Raw genomic sequence first — 18,645 nt, 5'->3', positions numbered from 1 at the left:
ATTTCTCTCGTGGAATTGAAATTTCAAGTTCTCTTCAGTATTTGCAAACCTGTGGCCACTGCAGCTTTGCTGTGGTCAGCCACAGTTACATGATTGTGATTTCTGATGCTCCCCATCAACTTTCCTCAAACAATATCAATATCAATGTTGAAGCCGGCAGGAAATTAGAAGTTTCTCCCTCTCTCCCTAATTTTTGCCCAACCATGGTTATTCTGTTTCTCTATTTTGGTAAGGAAATATCTCTGAAAGGATGATCCAACAGGTCATAAGTTGTCTAATGGAATATAAAAGTGGCTACATTCTGCTGACAAATTGTAGTTTTCTGTCTTTGAGAACATTGCCATTCAGCTATTACTTGCTTTTTATATATATCGTTATATCTCATATATCAGTGGTGGGTTTCTACTGGTTCACCCCGGTTCGGGCGTACTCACAGTTCCAAACCCGTAGCGAAAGTAAGTGGAACCCATTACTGATACTGATACATATACATATACATATACATATACATATACATATACATATACATATACATACACACACACACACACATATATATATACAGAGAGAGAGAGAGAGAGAGAGATGAAAACGTATACTATTTTCGAATGACAAAATATTTTTTCTCAGGTATTTTTTACAGTTTCACCTTTCTCTAGTTTCAGCCTCAGATGGAAGTTCCATTAATTTAATAGGCTCTAATTCTGAATATGCATGTAAAGAATTGTATAATAAGGTACAATTATATTTAGTATATTAATAGCTACAAATGTCATGTTGAAGTTTACTGTCCTTATTTCACGTAGTTAAAAAGTTTCTTTTGGATAATATGGAACAGTTCCTTAGGGGTTTCAGATTTATGCATATAGGATTAAACAAAATATTCTCAAAGAAAATGCCCTTGATTTCACATAGTGGAATAAGATTGAACTCTCTTTTCCAATGTTTGTATACTAATTTTGTCATTTAAATAACACTTTCGTGACTGATCAGTTTTTTTAGGTTCTTTTCAGGTTCTTATTCCAGTTAAATGAAGGAGCTTGGAAATGTATCTTTTTATTTTCCCCCACCCCAATATAACTTTATTAGAGAACTTTATTTAGATTGCACATTATATTCCCTTAGAATTTAGTTTCAAACGAGATCTCTATGGATGGCAAATTTGTTTAGTCCCCAACTCTGTATCCCATTATACTTAATAGGAGGAATGAAAGGTCATAATTATAGCATAGTGTAGTATTTTAAACCTTTCATTTTGAAAGTTATTTTTCATTAGGAAAACTCAGATGGGATATAAGACTCTAATTAAAATTTAAAAATGGACATGGAAACTGAGGGATTGCTTTAATTAGCTGATTAGGGAAGGGGAGACGTTACTTTTAAGAAATGGCATTTGAAAGTATCAAAGAAGTTTGAAAGTTTTCCTATCAAGACTTGAGCAGGAGAAGTTAAACCAATTTTATTATATATATATAGTTAGAAAACACTAGTGTGTTTTAAACTCATAATTTAAATGTACATGTATGTTTTTACTTTGAAAATATAGTACGTTTACTCCTAAAATGCAAGGCGGAAGGATGGGGACTTCAGGGAGAATCATCACAAAGAGCACAAGTGTGAGTGGAGAAGTATATAAGCTGGAACAGAATGATGGGAGTCAATCAGATACCGCAGTTGGGACAGTTGGAACAGGTGGGAAGAAGAGAAGATCAAGCCTTAGTGCCAAAGTGGTTGCCATGGTATCTCGCAGAAGCAGAAGCACATCCCAGCTTAGCCAAACAGGTGAGTGAGATAAATGTAGCAGGATCATAGAGGTTTCTGAGAAGAAGCTATTTTCTTGTGGGCCTATGATACAGTCACTAGTGTCAACTATGAAATATTGTAAAATAAGAACTCTGGAATTTTGTTTTGCCCATTATGATGTACATTGACCTGAAAGGTACTTAGAGTACCCACAATGTAATAATATGTTTTTTTAAAAAATGAACGTATTGATTTGAAAATAATAAACAATAGCGCATATATATATATATAAGTCCCTGAAGAAGCTCAGTCAAGCAAACTAATAAGAATAGAGCATGATGCTATGTAACATGCTTTTAAATATTTTTTTTTCTCTTGAGGTACTTTAGAAACCATAAAAGCTTCATCTCTGTAGCCTAAAGAAAGAACAGGGGTACTGTAGAGAGATGGAAGAATGCTTTAAGGTTCACAGCTCTCTTCAAATCTATGAATCCGTTCCTCATTCTGATAAGTGTATATCTCCTTAGCTGATGCTTAAGAAAGAAAAGGAAAAAGAAAATCTTGATTTAAAATAGGGCTTAGTCACATTAATAGAAGGTGATTTCATCGGCAAGATAATCACCATCTGCAGGTATGTCAAATGTTTCTGATTGGATTATTTTATTTTATCCTGCCTTTTTTTTTTTAAAAAAAAATGATTAATTGCCTTTTTTTCCACTTCATTAGCACTGATAAGGTAAATGGAATTCAGCTGCTTAAATAATCCAGGGTAGTTTATATATGCTTGGTTTTCAAATAAATATTCAGCTCAAAATGCGTAAGTGCACAATATGTGCTCAATCTATTTTACAGGAAGTATCTGGAGTTAATAATATTCAAAGTCATGTTCTGTGAAATATTTGCCTGAGCAAGATTTTTAAAGAAATGGTCCTAGTTTGTTTGGGGGCAGTACCTCTAAAACTGTATTTTAGTCCTAGTCAATGTGGCAGCATGAACATGATCTCTTCTAATATCTAGATTTCTGTTGAATGGTCATATCAGAAATAGTATGCAAAATAACACTACTCATTTTGGTTCTTCTGAATAGAGCTATGATTAAATGCACTTTTCTATTTACCAAACAGGCATCCCAGAGCTTTGGGGTATTTTGCGTCTCTCGCAAATCAATCTTGTGTTTTATGCTTCTTAGAAGAATGGGGCCATCAGACATTAAGTGTATTGTCTCATTTATTTCAGTGGGTTTTACTTCCAAATAAAAATGCTTCAGACTTGTATCTGAAACGAGAGCCTCTCCGTTGCGTTGATTTCCTACATTCATTCTCTCTATTAAAGTGTTACATGAAGAAGGAAGACATCCTGCCATTCTTGTCTGTTCACATATGTATATAAAAAGATACGGTTGGTCTCAGTTATGGATCTTTAACTCTATATTCTATTGTAATAAAATTTATTGTGATGAAGATTATGTTATTCATAAAAATATGGTCTATTGAAAATAGATTGGGTTACTTCATGGTTTACATAAAATATTCACCAGTCGTGTATTTTTAATTGATATTGGTGCACATTTCGGGTTCTTTAAAACAGTGCAATAGTAGCAAAGACTGCTGTGATAAGCAGAGTTGGATCATTTATATATTTGTTAGAAAATAGTTAACAATGATGTTTTGGCTCAGCTTGGAAGCTGGCATTACTTTTACTCTCATTATAATTTGTTTTGTTCTTTATTTTCTATGAAGAGACAACATTTAATATAATTTATGAATGGAATAAAATAAATCCTGCTTCAACTGAGTGATAAATGTATTATAGAGGTGCATTGTTTGTGTAGTCATTATAATTCAGTGTATTCAGAGAGTCCCTCCCTTCCTTCCTTCCTTCCTTCCTTCCTTCCTTCCTTCCTTCCTTCCTTCCTTCTTTCCTTCTTTCCTGGCATTAACTCTTAGCTTTGTCTTCTTTTTTAAAATTGATGTACTGACTGCCAAGCACAATTTTAGTATAGTGAAATTATTATGGTTCCTTTCATCTTCAGGAAAGTGGGGAGTTGATTTGCCACATTCAACGAATTAATGAATATTGTATTAAATAAGAATTTGTGAGGCAGCTTCTTTGAGTGCCTTACTACTGGATGACAAAGCCATTCATTGAACATGAGGCTTCTGCTGGCAATTCTGAACAATGCCATACTTCTCTTGACAGGGTCATATTTTAAATAGCTGTACTAATAACAATAGAATTGTGTTAGAACTGTGAATACAGTTTACAGTGTTATTAGCCATTGCTGATGTGATTTTGTATGGGTTTTTTTGTTTCAAGACAAATGAATATTTTATGAAGATATAAATTGCTATAATATCATCTGGGAAAAATGAACAGGTATATTCATGGTTATAGATGTTCACATTATTATGATTTCTCTACTCATTTCACTTCACTAATAGCCTTCTACATTCAGATTACATAATGGAGTATTTTTTTTTCTTATGTAAAGTGACTGTTCTCATGGAAGTGTTTACATCAGTTTCCCTTGTCCTACACTCTAGCTCATAAACTGATAAAGAAATCTGCAGTGAAGAAATGTGATATGTGAGCAATGTATGTGCATTTTATGCAAAAGCTTCAGAATGAGAATGCAGCTATTACCGACTCCATTCTGTATTTTAAATTCTCTCTCTCTCTCTCTCTCATATATATATATATATATATATATATATATATATATATATATATATATATATATATATGGTAACTAGAAGACATTTGTATATAGTTTTTATATTCAATTACCTGGGTATCATTAAATGTAACCCTTTTACATTCAAGGAGCTACTTATATAGGGCTTATTTACAAGAAAACATTAGGGAACAATACAGATATACTTCATGGAAAGAACTTGATCTGAACTGAGGCTCAAGCATATTTATAATTCCTTAGTATGAATTGGATTTTGCTCGTTAGTAAAACTACCTCAGTTCTGAGCTGCAGCAATCAGGGATACAGAGAGCTTATTTGTTAAGGATTCAGAGCCCTTTTCATTATAATGCAGGAGATCTGAATCCATGTTTTAATGCTTCACTTTAGGTGATTTGTGGTGTTCTTCCTTGAATTGCTTCATTTGTTCAACTATTCATATAACACTTATCAACAACTGCTCTCTGCCTGTCATTGTAAAGAGCAGGAATTAGTTGGGATTGTAAAAGCAAGAGCAGAACTGAAGAATTGGCAACATCATGACCATCCCCTTGGGTCCTGAAGATGGGGATCTGGAGCAATGTTTTAAGAACACTTTTCCTCGGTTGTGCTCTTATGCTTTTTCTTGACTGCTGCAGGGGGTGAGTTTCTTTAAAGATGCTGCCCAATAAATCTTTCCTCTTCGATTTCTTAGTTGTAGCATCCTTTTATGGTTTTTCCAGAAGGGGGCATATTCTTGAATAAAATGAAGATGACCCCTTCAGAAACAGCCATGAAATACTCAGGATGAAAGAAATGGGTGCCCTTGCTGAGAGGTTAGGACACACCACCTGCGTACTAGCAGGCATTTGTTGTCAAGAGCCAGCACAGCAGGTTCTTAGCCCTGGTATGCTACTTTCCAAGAAAGCCAATAGTGTGTGATTGAGTAAGCTATAAAGCTATCCTGCTCATGACCGCCTGACCTTTTTTGCTTCTCAGAGGAGCAAACTGACACCGAAAACATAAACCAATGGCAGATTATATCTGTGTGAATGCGAGTGTGCATGCAGATTTATGAAAGGGCGCCTAAGAACCTACTCCACTCAGTTTTTTTTAAAGGTTTATGATACATGTCCTACTGAAAATTTACTAATATAGACAATATTTAACTTTGCTTAAGAGATGTTTGTATGATATGTATGTTATATGAGTCTGTTTCCTGTCATGTATGATCAGAGTAGAGTAGAGTAGAGTAGAGTAGAGTAGAGTAGAGTAGAGTAGAGTAGAGTAGAATCACATAGTTGGAAAAGGACCTTGGGGGTCTTCTAGTCCAACCCCCTGCTTCAGGAAACCCTACACCATTTCAGACAAATGGTTGTCCAGTCTCTTCTTAAAAACTTCCAGAGTTGGAGCATTCACAACTTCTGGAGGCAAGTACAGTGGACTAAAGCACTGTTATTAACATCTGCTGCTTGCAATTACTGCAAGTTCAATTCTCACCAGGCTCAAGGTTGACTCAGCCTTCCATCCTTTCAAAGGTAGGTGAAATGAGGACCAGATTGTGGGGGCAATAAGCTGACTTTGTATAAATATACAAAAGGATGAAGGCTATTGCTTAACGCATTGTAAGCCGCCCTGAGTCTCCGGAGAAGGGCGGCATATAAATTAAAGCAAAAAAAAAAAAAGTTGTTCCACTGATACATTGTTCTGTCAGGAAATTTCTCCTTAGTTCTAGGTTGCTTCTCTCCTTGATTAGTTTCCATCCATTGCTTCTTGTTTTATCCTCAGATGCTTTGGAGAATAGCTTGACTCCCGCTTCTTTCTGGTAAACCCTGAGATATTTGAACACTGCTATCATGTCATCCCAGTCCTTCTTTTCATTAAACTAGTCATATCCAATTCCAGCAACTGTTCTTTATATGTTTTAGCCTCCAGTCCCCTAATCAACTTTTAATCACCACAATATAAAAAAAGATATCGAGAGTATTCCAAGTGTGGCCTTACCAAGGCATTATAAAGTGGTATTAACACTTCACGTGATCTTGATTCTATCCCTCTGTTAATGCAGCCTAAGACTGCATTGGTTTTTTTGGCAGCTGCTGCACACTGCTGGCTCCTATTTAAATGATTGTCCACAAGGACTCCCAAGATCCCTTTCATAATCAATATTAAAACAACTAGGTATAATAATCAATTTTAAAGTAATGATGCCATTGAGTTAGTGAAATCATTGAAACTTAGTAAAAATGATCGAAGTATGTTAGTAATTAGTAAATTATAATAGCAGATAAAATTTTCCTTTTCATGGTTTGTTGTTTAAATTGCTGTGGTCTGATAAATTGAATGTTTTTAAAAAATGTCTGTATATTCTTCAGAGATGCATCTTCAAAAAAAAAAAATGTTTCAGAGATGATCATCTCAACAGTCTTTGGATGTCCTGATTCTTAAAGAAAGAAACACTAAAGAAGTCTGATGCTTCTTTGAAAGGATGCTTTTGCTGTGTTCCCTATTGTAAATTGCTCTTCCAGTAATGGAAATAATGCCCTTTGGATAGTAACATAATAGTTGCACTTTTGCTTGATCTGCCACCTTATTTTTGACATGAAGCAATATGCTGAATGAGGATAGTCATTCCTGAGACTGAACGCAGGTCATTTCAGGAGAATTTATGCTATAATGCATCTTTCAAACAGATAATGAAATAGGAGTATTTCACTGGTCCCTCTTTATGGCTTTCCTCCCAGAGTTAGAAGTTCACAATCGAATAAAGAGAGTAGAAGGGGAAAGCAGGGGAGGGGGGGAGAGATTTTTTCCCTTTCAAACATAAAGTGGTTTGTTTAGAGGCTGTGACAAATATGTCTTTCATGAGAGATGCCCTTGAGTGATAGATCAGGAATGCTCAGTTTTTCCCAAATACAAGAATGGCAGGCTGGATCTTATATTTCTAAATATGATAGATGGATACTGGATAAACATTAAACATGGTTTAATTTTCTTCACATTTACATTAAAGACAACTAAGAGAATAATTCTTCAATTGTATATTTAATTTGTCTTTTTGTCAGTTAAAAAATAGAAATTAACCATGTATACAAGACTGCTTCCGAGGTTTTTGAGAAGTGATAATTTATGGATTGAAGGACTTACACATGCTTTTATGACATTAATTCCTCTGCATTTTAACACCTGAATTAAATATTTCAATGGTTTTCTCCCTTCTACTTCAGTTAGAAGTTTTAAAAGTTATACACAAAATGATCAGATTACTGAGTTGTAAAGTTTGTCTACTTTTCTGTTTTCAGCAAAAAAAAAAAAAAAAAAATACAGCTATATGAGTGCATTTCTTTTGCGACTGGTCATTTTTTTCTCGAGTATTTCATTTGTGCTTTCATCAATTCATAAAACTCTGACTTTTTTTATGTATCCGTAATCATTTATATATCCAAAATATATTTATAAATCAACATTTTAGGCATATTGATAAGAGTGTTCTGTTTGTTTCCCAAAGCAGCTTTTTTACCTGAAGATTTGTTTTGAAATCATGAATCAGAATCATTTGTATGAAATGTTTATTTTTTCTTACTTTAACACTTTTCTGTACAATTTGTTTGTTGAACCTTTTCAAATTACATGCGTAGAATAGTGCCACAAGTTCTAATAGAATGGTTTCTGTTTAAAATGTTCACCTTATATCTAGTAATTGAGATCTAAAGTCTCCAAAGTGTAAAGTACATTCTCTTCCTCAAAAAAAAATTTCCATGGGAACATAGCCCACAGTAGAGTCCTGGCTATGATGAAGTCAATGGGGTGTGTAAACAAAAGTATATAAGTATCTCAGCAAAACGTCAGTTTGCAATAGGAAAATCAAACATTGCCTATTTCTCAGGGGCATTGCTATTTCTAATCAACAAAAAGCAAAGATATAAAGTACCTATAAACTTGGATTTCAAAGAACAAATTGGTTGAATTATTCAACCTTTCTAGAACATCAGCCAGTATTGACTAAACGTTTTCTTCATCTGATCATTGCAGGATGGTTCACTCCGCATCCCTCATAAGCCTGTCACTTACTATCCAGGTTCAAAGATGTATGATCAGACATTTCTGGCAGATGGGTCATTTTGTATAACTCATATACTAGAGATGCCTAGAAATCAGTTACGCTCGGTAGAGGAAGAGGTTTTAACTTTTTAATTCTTCTTTCACGTTTGAAATTACTTTATGTGTGTGTAAATACTGACATGCTTTAGAGTTCTGAGAGGTAAAACTTGGTTTTTTGTCTTTATATACAATGCAATAGATCTTCAAGAATATGTTAATTTATCCAGGTCTATGTTTCTTACAGTGGTATGTTTAGTAGTGTATATTGTCTTTTACATGATCATAATTAACATTTCAATGAAACTCAGAAGTACTAAGGTAAAACATAATGCCCATGTTTTGATAGTGGCATCTGAACAGTTTGCTCTGTATCTTAACTTTCAAATCCTTAATAGCAGATCAACAGAACCACAGAATGCTATGAATTGCAATGGGCGGTGAATATCTGCAGTTATGACTAGTAGAAAAGGCTGGTGTTTTTAAGCTTAGCCCTTATTTATAGAGGTGCTGCCAAATGAAGCAGTTGTGCATCCCACTCTGCAGCTGAAACAAGGCACACATAAAAGGCAACATATGCCAACCAACAGAGGGAAGGTTGTGAGGATCCAGAAGAGTGTATTTTCCATTGTTAATGACATGCTCAGATGGGAAGACCTTTTATCAAATGTTTTCTTGAAAGAATTCTCACATATCTGTCAACAAAATAATTGGGTGATGAATTGTGTTTATCAATTATTTATGAACCTCTTCTTAACATGATGGAATTTATTTAAATTGCATGCATTTTGGAGGTGTTTGCCCATTTGCACGATTTTCAAGTGATCATGAGCCACCACCAAATGTTGTTCGATGCTCAGCATTTACTTCCTAGTGGCCTGATGCAGCTGTTCATCAGAATTCACAAAAAGCTGACAGTGACCATTTCAAAGGAATCCTTTGACCCTTCCTCCATCACAAAAGAGATGTGAACGTTTTTTTCTGCATTTTACAGAGGTAGAAAATAACCAACATACTACAGTGCAGTCAACAAGCAGAATGTGGAATTGCTTTGAATTATAGACAGATTGTTGGCTGGTTTACAATACAGTCTCTCTCAGTTTAACACATCTGAAAGAATGATTGTCAGAAAGAACATCCCATATATGTATTATGAATGGAAGTCTTGCTCCTGGATTTTTGTAGAAAATCACCCGATTGGGCAGCCTGCAACCAGGGTATAATAAAGGTGTACCACATGAAGAAAAAATAGTGTCTCATGAAATTATAAAGTCAGTGGTGGATTTTGCACCACCTCAGTTGATATTGTTCTTTGTGACATGCTCAGAAGTAGACATTACATCCCTCCCATCATCTTCATCAGCCTGAGATCTACTTGTGGATAGATAGGCATTACAATCCAACATATCTGGAGAATATCAGGTTGGGTGAAGTTGCTGAACAATTCACCAAAAAAAAAAGCATGGCTGTTGCAAAACTAGCATTGCATCATAAATATGCTCATAAATGTGCAGCAAATGAATGAGGAATCATTGCATTGTATCTTTCTTGTATTGTATCTATACAAATAGTTGTATTGCAGTTCCCTGTGTCTTCTGTTTAAATGGAGTTGAGTTAAGCTTACACTCCAGGTAAGTGAAAGCTATAGATGGTACATGCTATATATTAAAAAGATCAAAACAGATGCATGTTGAAAAAATATAATGAGTTGTTTATTAGCAAAATAATATTAATGAGTAGATAAAGTAATGAATGAACTGAAATGTGTAATCTACAAGACAATATGCTTGCTAAGAATAAAATAATGCAGTTTTATTGCCTATTATTTAGAGGTGTTTTGACTTCGATGTTCTCTCATTTTAGTCTACAGTGAACAACATACATAACTACAACAATTTTATAACTTTTTAAAAAGTCTCCATAAGTATTCCTATTACAGTTTCTACTACTTTCTGTTTTTCTGTCTGTTGCAGAGACGGGCAACAAGAAGCTGAAAAGCACTATACAAAGAAGCACAGAGACAGGAATGGCAGCAGAAATGAGAAGTCGCATGGTCCGGCAGCCCAGTCGGGAATCAACTGATGGTAGTATCAACAGTTACAGCTCAGAAGGAAAGTGAGTTGAAGCCTGTGAAAACCAAACCTCATTATATCTGTCAGACGAGCAGGGGATTTATGACAAAGCTGGAAGGTTAGGGTGCCCATAGTGTTGCAACAGCGGGCAGATCAACTGTGGCAACCAGGCAGGAGAGGGAATCTTTTAAAGAAGGGGAGAAGGAAGGATATACAGATTTAGAGCAGTAGTGCCTATATAGGACAGCAGAGGAAGATAAATTGGGACAAGATTGACCTAAAAACCCTGCTGTCTCATTGCAGATGAATTGTGGTTGCTCAGTAGTGAAGAAAAAGTACTTTGGAGATTCTCTTGGGTGATTCTGCTGACTCTCTGAGATTAAATATCCCTGGTTATGCTCTGGCAAGGCTTGCTGCCTAGGGTTGGAAGATCCCAGGGGAAAACTTTAGCCTAAATTGCTGTTTTAATATGTGATAGCTTTAATAGAGGCTTCAGGGATGGATCAGGTAATTTCAAATGCTATAATTTGATTTTAAATATGGGATATTCTGCTGAGGTTTTCAGTTTCCTTTTAGCCAGACATTTATCAAAACTGGAACCGCTATGATGCAGAAAAGCAACAGCCTCCATCCTGATTCTCAAGATGGAATCTGTTATTCAATCTGAATGTTCCTTTTTTCCCCCACTTTGTTAAATGTACATTGTTACAAGCATACTTAAATAAATAATCTGGTCATCTGAAAATAAGATAAGATTGTATTAATCCAAACCCATACATATTTAATAAGGCCCTTGATCCTAAATATGTTGCCAAACTCTGCTGTCATGATAGGATACCAAATTTGGGGTTCTTTTATGTACTGTTATTATGGATAGGAAAAAGAAATTGAAAGAATGTTTTCCCCAGCTTCGTTGGGACTGAAATGGGGTGCACACCATTTTTTACCATGCCTAAAATCTTGGGTTGCCCCCAGCTGTTTTTAGACCAAGAGAACATTCGAAATGCAGAGCATCTAGAAAAAAAATGAGGATATTTCTTTATTGTTTTTACAATTACAGTATCTAGACTCAGCATATCCAGAGTGCTGCCTGGACATGGTGGGAATTGTAATTCAGAACATCTAATGCTTTCATTTGAACTCGATTTATACTGTGGAGTTCTGTTTCCATAGAACTAATATTGTCCTATCTTATGAGACAATTTCAGAAATGAATAAGTTTTCCAAAAAGAGTACAGTTCAAGAATATGGCAATGTGTTCTACATTCCATAGGTTCATCCATAGCTGTGCATTTGAAAAAAGAGTCAAGCCAAAATAATAGCCAGATAATATGAATTATTTTTTAGCCCTTCTACTCTGTTTTTATTACAGTCTAATATTTCCTGGAGTTCGACTGGGTGCTGATAGTCAGTTCAGTGATTTTCTAGATGGGCTTGGACCAGCTCAGCTAGTGGGACGACAGACTTTAGCAACTCCTGCCATAGGTAAGAGTATATTTCTTTTACCTTTAAAACAGATTAGCTCTTTAAAAATGTATTGTTTGAGAGCAGGGTTGTCACGTCCTTATCTAATTAAGCAGTTTTTAAAAATTGTCCTGTTTTTCACCCATTCTGTAAGTATGTATAAGCTATGTGTGTGTATATAGTAAGTTGATATTCCTAAATATTTTAGCCTGGACCCTGAATTAATTGCATAAAAGGAAATATTAAGATAATTTATTCAAGTTAAAACAGGTGGGTTGAGTTCCTTTTGTGACTTTTGCAACATTTCTCTGTACCAGTTTGTGCTACAAAGCCCCGAGGTTTAATTTCTCTTTTTAATTAGGGTTTTGATTATTGCTGAACACATTTAATCACACCCTAGCAAAAACATTCAAGTAGGTGAACATCAATGTCCAGAAAACTTCGCTTGGATCCAGTTTTGCCCTTTTGTTACTTAAAAGAGCATTTGAACCTGTGAGAATTCTTGCTAACAAAAGTGTAGTTCTCCTTTGTATTTACAGCTCTCCCTCCCCTTGGGGCAAATTTTCAGGGAAGCCAAAGAACTACAAGGGAAGGAAAAGCTGTAATTCCTGTGTTTCCCTGAATCCTGTGCCTTCCATTTATTCACAAGATTTCTGTATCCAGTCCTATGAATTTAAAGCAACTGGCTCTCATGTGAGCTAGCAAAAAGGCAGGAGAGCTGAGCAGAACAAAATAGCTTTTCTGCACCACTTGATTCTTTCAATCATTCGCCAAAAGACCTGGGCAAACAAAGCAGAAAAATCTCCAGGTTGGGAAATTTCAGGTGAGCTGCAGGCTGTCCATCCTGGGAGAGTCATCAGCTAAGGAGGCAAAGATTTGGGGCAAGGGCTTCTGTCACTTGTCACCTGTAATTCTGAGGTCTGTAATAGAAGGCTGAGCAGGTCACTTCCTTTATTCTTTGGAGCAAGATTAATGAAGCCGTTTCCAAGGGGTGCTCTTTTCAGAGTTATGTTGAAGTGCTGAAACATATCTCAATTCTACTGTATAGACAATTGGATTCTGAACCATTTGTAACCATCTAGCTCTCTTCCCCTTCTTGGAATTTCTCAGTCCCATGATCTTTCCCAGAACATAATGAATTATATATGCAATATACTAGGATGCTGCCAATATTAATCTAAGGTGCAAACCAGTGGTGAAATCCAATTTTTTTTTACTACCGGTTCTGTGGGCGTGGCTTGGTGGGCATAGTGTGGCTTGGTGGGTGTGGCAGGGGAAGGTTACTGCAAAATCCCCATTCCCTCCCCACTCCTGAGGGAAGGATATTGCAAAATCTCCATTCCCACCCCACTCCTGAGGGAAGGATATTGCAAAATCTCCATTCCCACCCCACTCTGGGGTGAGCCAGAGGTGGCATTTGCCGGTTCTCTGAACTGCTCAAAATTTTCGCTACCGGTTCTCCAGAACCTGTCAGAACCTGCTGGATTTCACCCCTGATGGAAACTTATAAGCATGGGTGAATCCAGTCTTCCCAGATGGCTTCCTTTGTAGAGAGTGAACTTTACTCCGAAGATCTGCCAATAGGCCATCTTTGCAAACTGTTCACTTGATGCCAACTGTTTTGTCTTGATGACAGAAGTAGAAAGAACAGCCTTAAAGTTTCCTGAGCAGGAGTACAGTGAACCTGGCTCCAACTTCAGCTGTTATTGTATTTTTTTTTTTAGGATACAGTTTGTTTATTTCTTTCTAATGTTCCTTATTCATTTAGAAATGTACTAGCTATGTTTGAGCTATCATTGAATCAGTTGTATTATAAATGATGATTTCATTGTTTAGTTGTATATAATAACCTGCTGGGTTTTAATCAATGCAATTCCATAATCAGTTCATGCATGACTTAGGTTGAAAACAATTTATTTTTCCCAGTGACATATTATTTCCACTATTTATGCTTTTAATTTTTAATAGGCTCTGTAGAGAGTCTAACACAGAAAACCAATTTGAAACATTTATTCTTTTAAAAAGGGTGTTTGGGAAAGCTTCTCCTATATACCAGAGATATACCGGTAAATCTTGTTCTAATTGGAAAACTCTTGAGCTGTCATTTCACAGTTCAGGCCCAGTGGACACTGAACAGTTAAAAAAAAAAATACACGTATAGCAGGACATGGAGCTTGTTCTCTGAAGTGGTTCCTGCTGCCATTTTTATTATTGCCAGTTAACCAAGGCCATTACATTTAAATCTATAGTTCCATTTATGCCTTTGATGTTAGACTAAATTGCATACTACATAAGAGATATTGTGCCATTAGCTAAAATGTAAGTTAAACCAATTGGGGGGAAAAAATAGAAAATTTAGCAAGCCAGGATGGAAATGCTTAATAAAATAATAAGTAGCACAATTTAAGGTACACTATAAAACTAGTTCCTTCCTTCCTTCCTTCCTTCCTTCCTTCCTTCCTTCCTTCCTTCCTTCCTTCCTTCCTTCCTTCCTTCCTTCCTTCCTTCCTTCCATTAATATGATACTTCTATCTTTGTTTTAGGAGATATTCAGATTGGAATGGTGGATAAGAAAGGACAATTAGAAGTGGAAGTCATTAGAGCTCGAGGCCTAATACAGAAGCCTGGCTCTAAATCTACCCCAGGTAAAAAAGCTCTAACTAGCCAAATTTTAATGATGCCATTTGGGGATGCTCTGGGTCCACATTTTTCAGACTGTGCATATGGCATATGGCATATGGCTGTGAAGAATTATGTCCTAAAATATGGATGGAACACTCAAGCACTGCTCAGAATATCCAAGGGCATCTGTCAGATGGAGCCCAAAAAGTCAAGATGGTGGCAGCAAATGCACAATTGAAGACCCACTCACCCTTTGTGTGTGCTGCGTGGGCTTCAATCACAAGGATGTGGCCACCATGTCAACCTTTTGAGCAAGTGCCATGCATGGCCATTCTTGGAATGACAGATCTAATACCTAAACATCATATCACCTATAATTATTGCTGCAAGAATAATTAGAAAAGTTATAAAAGAGTTGTCAGAGTTTGTTGCAAAAAATAAATCCAGAAAGCACACACAGGCAGACTGATGCAGCAGGATTCATTAACTTCTTTACATTCACAATAATACATGAAGTAAATTTACAATACCAACAGGAGATTCACAGTTTCATTTCAGATCAGATCAGCAGACCAGTTCACACACTGGTTTCAGTTTCAATTCTCTGCACAGACTCAGAAGCTGCAGACTAAGACACACCCTGGCTCCAGTTTGTCTTAGCTCCCAATTGGCTGATTTAGTTGCTATGCCTATTCATTGGCTGACCTTGTTACCATATCTTCCCAGTCATGAATATTTGACCAGAGTGCGTAAGGGGAGGGAGCTTTACTTGATTCTCATAACACTAAGAGAATACCCAAGTTCATAAAATGTGGTAGATGGTTACAACATTTTGATTATGGTATAATAAGCATGGCACTTTTAACAGAATTACCTAATGAACCATTTGGGGTTAGACAAATATGATTGTATAAAAACATATGTTTTGTTCACATTTGCTCCTTAGCAGGCAAAACAATTTATGATTAAATCTGTTTTATGATTTTCATCAGTTTCTCTACGCATACACATCATACTGGCTATAAATCCAATAGATGTCGCCAGATGTGGATAAGAAGTTAAATTGCAATGCTTTTTTTATTATGAGTATAAAGCCCATTCTATTCTATGAGGCTTAGCTACATATAGGATTGCCCTGTATACTTCCTCATAGAACAGATGACAAAAGATTGTCATAATTTAAGAAATCTCCCGATGCAATACACTACGCATGATACACATTTCCAGCATCATTAAGAAGTGTACAGAGCAAGTGAGGGATGCCCTGAAGCCAAGTAACCAAAGTCTCTAGTGCCATTCTTATCTTTTGCACAAGTCAGTAACTTGTCATTTTCTATCAAGAAGAAGCTCAAATCTCTGAAAAGAATCCCTGATACAAGGAAAACTATTTCAGACATGCCTACTGGAAAAAGCATAATTTTCTAGCTCAGTTTTTTTGTGCTAAAACAAGAAACGCTACATACTGGCAAGAAGATTGCTACCTCTTAAGCATTCTTTCCTAATCCATAATTGATTATTTGTCTGTAGGATAAAGAGATGAGAGTCAGCTTGGTGTAGTGGTTAAGTCATCAGGCTAGAAATCTGAAAACCATGAGTTCTAGTCCTGCCTTGGGCACAAAGTCAGTTGAGTGACCTTGTGCCAGTCACTGTGTCTCAACCCTAGGAAGAAGGCAATGGCAAACCACTTCTGAAAAATCATGCCAAGAAAATTTCAGGAACTTGACCTGTCTCCAATGATCAGAGAGTATTGAAGATCTATTTATCAGTCTTCTGTTTGCCTGTCTATCTCTATCCATCCACAATCAGTAACTGGTACCTTACATTAACCTTTCTTACTGATTTTCAGAAGAAATATTAAGGAGTAAAGCATACAGAATATTTCTATGCTTTCATCTAAAGATTTTCCTGGTAAATCTGACATGTGACATGTGACCAAACCAATAACTAAAAATATATTTGAGTTTCCAAGAGTTAGGACAGATTTATACTGCCATAAGATGTTGTGTGCACTAGAGGAGAATCCTAGATGTTTGATTCATTACATTTTTTTTTTGTAACTTACCAGTTGCCATTGCTGTTTTTATAATCATGTTGGTAATTTAAATTAATTTCTTATTAACAGTACAAACACCTTAAAATAAGGGAGTTACTAATTTAAGATGTAAAAACATGATATATTTATCCTTTGTAGCGCCATATGTCAAAGTGTACTTGCTTGAAAATGGGGCATGCGTAGCTAAGAAGAAAACAAGGATTGCCAGGAAAACCCTTGATCCCTTATACCAACAGACTTTGGTTTTCGATGAAAATTCACACAATAAAGTCCTTCAGGTCAGTAGATACTTTTATCTTGGTGCAGCCTATGATCACTATCAATGATACCAACTGAAATCTGAACACTCCGGCATAGTTAGACCTAAATTCAGCTCAGAAGATATGAGAGCCTCTCTGTGCGGGAGATGGGTGGTTAATAAATTTTATGTATAAATAAAATAAATGAATGAATTGCATCACTGTTTTATAGAGTAAGTATATCGAAACAGTTATTGGAAAATTGTCCTTTCTTAGGCGAATGACATGATTTTAAAAAATGGGTAGAATAGTTGATGTGTCATCAATGACAGGAAATGGCCTTAAAGAGCTTAATGAAATTTAGTGAGACCCATTTGAGTTAAGGGGCAAAAGAGAAGAAAGGGGGGGGGAAATCTCCAGTTATAGGAAGCGAGCAAAAGAAAGAGAGATACAATGATTTGGCTGGAAGAAATGTGAATTTTTAAAGTCCAAAGGATTTCTTTTGGACCCACTAAGTGATTGCCTCCAGCTTATATAATATATAATTCAATATATAATCACATGTGCAGATAAAGTTGTCCTTTGCTGTTACTATCCCAGAAGGTGATAAAGATCTACCGTATTTTTCACTCCATAAGACGCTCCTGACCATAAGACACACCTAGGTTTAGAGGAGGAAAACAAGAAAAAAAAAACCTGCCTCTGCCTCCCAGCATCCATGCAGTATTTATCTGGCTAGCGTCCTTGTAGCAAGCAGCAAGCAGCCTGCCTCCTCCATGTCTGCTGCCTCTGCCGGGGAATACTGGAGCCTTCTGAGCAGCTGATCAACGGTTAGATCGGCCTCCAGGAATACTGCCAATCAGCTGTTCCAGGTGGCAGGGATCTCTGCCGCTGTTGACCGTTGCTGCCTGTCGCCCATATTCACTCCATAAGATGCGCAGACATTTCCACACACTTTTGGGAGGGGAAAAATGTGTCATGGAGCAAAAAAATACAGTAGTTTATGGTTTGTATTGTTATGTGTTGTTGTTTTTAATTTATGGTCCAGATAGCATTTTAATACTGTAATAAGGAACATAAGTCAATCAGAGTCATTTCTGATTGGAATCCCATGTAAGCCTAAATAATTAAGTAAATAAGTAAATAAGCAAGCATTAATTTTGCCTGTTCTCTTTGCAGGTGATAGTATGGGGAGATTATGGCCGAATGGATCACAAGTGTTTCATGGGAGTTGCACAGATCTTGTTAGAAGAACTTGATTTATCCAGTGTGGTAATAGGCTGGTATAAATTATTTCCACCTTCCTCCTTGGTGGATCCAACATTGACTCCTCTGACTCGCAGGGCTTCCCAGTCATCTCTGGAAAGTTCAACTGGGCCTCCCTGTATTCGATCTTAATGAACATAAAGCAGGAGTTCTCTTAACAAACTCAATGTCACTCAAGGCAATCAGTGGGAAGGGGAATAGCTATTTGCAACAATGAGGAACAGTTTTGAAAAGAGACAATCATCACATCAATTTTGCCTGTAGTAGTTGATCCAAAAATATGTCTTGAGTTGTGTATTAAAAAAAAAAAAGACAGCTTAAATCGATTGAGCAAAGCAGTATATGAAAATATAGCCAATCCATCTAGCAAAATGACCCTGATGTTCACCCTTATCAGGATTTGAAGGAGGACTTTTG

At 36.3% G+C, this 18,645-nt stretch overlaps 1 protein-coding gene across 9 annotated transcripts in view; it reads left to right on the top strand.

Moving 5' to 3' along the window:
- RIMS1 (regulating synaptic membrane exocytosis 1) overlaps positions 1-18,360 on the top strand; it is a 268,011-nt gene extending 249,651 nt beyond the window's left edge. For 5 of the 9 annotated variants that reach the window (XM_070954585.1, XM_070954578.1, XM_070954571.1 and 2 more), the window contains 5 exons: positions 10,486-10,627; positions 11,957-12,069; positions 14,592-14,693; positions 16,862-17,001; positions 18,142-18,360. In XM_070954585.1, the coding sequence (XP_070810686.1) occupies positions 10,486-10,627; positions 11,957-12,069; positions 14,592-14,693; positions 16,862-17,001; positions 18,142-18,360 (716 nt within the window). Of the gene's footprint in view, positions 1-1,546; positions 1,783-10,485; positions 10,628-11,956; positions 12,070-14,591; positions 14,694-16,861; positions 17,002-18,141 lie in introns of all 9 variants that reach the window. The other 4 variants (XM_070954548.1, XM_070954532.1, XM_070954541.1 and 1 more) reach the window with 1 other exon arrangement.
- Positions 18,361-18,645: the final 285 nt, after the last annotated feature.

Source organism: Pituophis catenifer, unplaced genomic scaffold, assembly GCF_029215685.1.
Source record: "Pituophis catenifer annectens isolate HBS135680 unplaced genomic scaffold, rPitCat1.0.hap2 SCAF_1, whole genome shotgun sequence".
Taxonomy (NCBI): Eukaryota; Metazoa; Chordata; class Lepidosauria; order Squamata; family Colubridae; genus Pituophis; species Pituophis catenifer.
This window is presented reverse-complemented; position numbering and strand designations above follow the sequence as displayed.